This window comes from Solanum lycopersicum, chromosome 12, assembly GCF_036512215.1.
Source record: "Solanum lycopersicum chromosome 12, SLM_r2.1".
Taxonomy (NCBI): Eukaryota; Viridiplantae; Streptophyta; class Magnoliopsida; order Solanales; family Solanaceae; genus Solanum; species Solanum lycopersicum.
In genome coordinates this window covers 5510024-5513450 of record NC_090811.1, presented here as the reverse complement: position 1 = coordinate 5513450, position 3427 = coordinate 5510024, and the positions used below count along the sequence as shown (strand labels likewise).

General features: G+C 35.3%; 1 protein-coding gene across 1 annotated transcript; it reads left to right on the top strand.

Moving 5' to 3' along the window:
• Window positions 1-234: 234 nt before the first annotated feature.
• Window positions 235-2250, top strand: TCP3 (TCP transcription factor 3). Its single transcript, NM_001247438.2, is given in 2 exon segments — window positions 235-1855; window positions 1937-2250. A coding segment is annotated over 1 exon segment (1185 nt). The 5' UTR covers window positions 235-631; the 3' UTR covers window positions 1817-1855; window positions 1937-2250.
• Window positions 2251-3427: the final 1177 nt, after the last annotated feature.

Genomic DNA, 3427 nt, shown 5'->3' with positions numbered 1-3427 from the left:
TTATCTGATTTGATTTTTTCCCATTTTTTAATATAAATAGCTTTAAATTTATATCATTTTCTCTTTGAATGACCATCTAAATTTCTAACTTCTTAATTAGAGCTCTACAAATATATTTTTCTCTTTCTCAGGAGAACGCAAATTTAAATTAATCCGATCAAAACATGAAATACACAAAACAAACATCAAGGTCTCATATATACATCAGGCACCCTTCCTTACTCGCTCTGTCTTGTCGCTATCTCTGTCTCTTAAGCATTCTTCATTATTTTCAAAGTTTTTAACTTTTGTTTCTTATTAGCAAAAAAAAAATTGTATTTCTCATTATATTTATGCTGTTTTAACTAAGTACAAAATTACAGAAATTCATAGAGAGTTGCTTTCTTTGACACACCAAAAATTCTGTTAAAAAGAAGAAACAGAATGGGTTAGGCTAAGCTTATTCTTGTTTTTTTCTTTGATTTTTTTTTCTTCTTCTTGTTCTAGCATTACAAAGCTGGATCCTCATAAGAAGAACAAAAAGAATCATAATTATCAAAATGTAGAAGAAGATGAGGAAGAAAAAGAAAAAAATCAACCACAACCACAGTTTTTTCAATTTCAACAACCTTTTACTCATCATGATCATTTTATGTATGAAGATTTAGATACCATCAAACAACAACAAGAACAAGCTCGATCGAAGAAACGTTCGTTTTTTCCTCCTCCTCCTCCTCGTCCTTCTTGCTCGAAGCAAAAAGGTGTAACATCGTCAAAATTTGGTTGTGGAGAGATTGTTGAGGTACAAGGTGGTCATATCATAAGGTCCATTGGTCGAAAAGATAGACACAGCAAGGTGTGTACAGCTAAAGGTCCAAGGGATAGGCGTGTGCGCCTTGCTGCTCATACAGCGATTCAATTTTATGATGTACAAGATCGACTTGGCTATGATAGGCCAAGTAAAGCTGTGGATTGGCTTATAAAAAAAGCGAAAGCTTCGATTGATGAGCTAGCTGAATTGCCTCCATGGAAACCAACTACCACTGGTGTTGATCATGCTCTACAGGATGATATTGATGTTGGAACTGCTAGTACGATAATGTTAGGGCAGAACAATAGCGCTAGCTCAAGTGGTGAAAATGTGAATGCGAATACAAAAGCAGATGGCAGTTTTATGCCTCATTCTTTAGATTCTGATGCGATTTCTGATACCATCAAATCATTTTTCCCAATGGGAGGTAGTGGTTCAAATGAAGGTAATTCTTTCCAGAGTTTTCAACAACATAATTTGATGTCAAGAAGCCAAGATTTGAAGCTTTCTTTACAATCTTTTCAAGATCCACAAGCTCAGTTTGAAGCATCAAATTTCTTTACTGGATTTGATGCTTCAGTGTGGCCTCAGCACCAGCAGCAGCCGGTTGAACTTGGTCGACTGGCGGCTGCTCGTGGAGACATTGGTGGCGGGGCAATTGCTGGAGCAGGTAGTTATCTGTTTAACTCTCAGCCTGCCCCGCCGCTATTACAACAATTGTTCACTCAAAATCAGTTTTTGTCTCAGAGGGGACCCCTTCAGTCCAGTTACTCACCTTCGATTCGTGCATGGATAGATCCATCAGCGATTGCTATCGCCACAGCTGATCCAATTCACCAAAACCAAAACCATCATCAAGCTGTGTTTCCTATGTATTCAACATCACTTTCTGGCATCGGATTCGCCTCAGAATTAGGCGGATTCTCTGGCTTTCGCATTCCTACACGAATCCAAGGTGAAATAGAGGAGGAGCATGATGGTGTTTCCGACAAACCATCCTCTGCTTCCTCTGATTCTCGTCATTGAATCAGCTCGGAAACACAATCTCCCATTATAACCTGACAGGTAATTAAATCAATTCACCATTTCAAATTCCATTGTATTCTACCAGCATTAGTTTACTGTTACATTGACCTTAATTTTCAGGAACAAGTACTATATTTGAAGATGGAAATGGGAAAAGACAAGTCAGGGAAAGCGCGATAATCCATTTTTATCGAGTCTGATTCAGTGAGAATGCACCGCGGAAGAAGAATCCTGAGCATAGTTTCAGGTTTTTTTCTAAGATTAAATAGCGGTGTAATGTTCATGTATAAGTGTGTTTTTCTGTTGCTAAGTTGTTGTTGTTGTTGTGTGCTTATTATCTTCAGTTCATTAGAACAAGTAATTTTCTCTTGAATGACAATTATTATCAACCTGATTGATTTGGTATATACATTGTGCCCTATTAAGTTTCAAAATATGAGATGCTTGTCGATGAATGGAATGACTATGTTGCTCAGACTCTATAAATCATGTCAGATCCTTTATAAGTCCGCAACTTTTAGAGGGGATTAGACACTCATTCATTGATATTTTTGAAGAGTCTGAGCAACGTAACATATCAGGAATTTCTTTCTTTTGATTGATTGATTGGTTGGTTGTTTTTTTACAACATTCTAACTTGAAATATTTCATGTTTGAATGACTTCTATAAGTCCTCTAAAAGGAAATGAAAGTTACCTTACATCCCTATCACTACATTGCATGGAGTTTTGGGAGATCATTAAAAGTGTAAAGTCATTTTCTATGAACAGTTAAAAAGTAATTAAGGTGTGGGTTTTAGAAGACTTGTCTTATGGCTTAGCTTCTTCTTTAAATTTCTTATTGAAGTAACTTAAATTCTCTTAACCATAAACTGAAATATTTTCCCTCTAATATCATAGGTCGAACAAATAGATACACACGCCATATATAACTGTTTCAACTTTATACGAATTGAAGGGCATAAATATCAGTTAAAAATTCGATATACAATATGTGGAATGAGAATTTTGTAGCTGTCAATTGGAAAACCTTATGATGTGATTTATCATGTCATGGAAAATAGAGGGCTTATTTCGTAGCAGCAACATGTCCTCCAATTCTTCAGTAGTGGGGTTAGTCACTGCACGTGGATAGAAGGTTGTAGCTAAGTGTGTGGCCTAGTGTCAGTTAATATCTAGTAGAGACAAAAACAAAATATAGGCAATTAATTCCTTCTTATTTACTTTTGAAAAATTTGGTAGATAGAGATTTTTTATTTTTGTTTTTTATATCTAGAGAGAATAAGTAGGCACGATACATAAACATGACCCTTAATTTGGCGTCAGTTGATAAGTATAATTCTTAATTTTAGATGTGCACAAGTAAATATTTAAACTTGTATAAAATTGAACAAATTGACACATTCGTCCTACATGACAATTTTGTGTCTTGTGTGGCGTCCTACATATATCATGTCATGTAGGACACGTGTGTCTATTTCTTTAATTTTATACAAGTTTAAGTGTCTACTTATGCACATCCAAAGTTAAAGATCATAATTGCAAACTGACGCCAAGTTAAGGATCATATTTATGTATCATGCCTAATAAATATCATGAAATTAATCGAAGT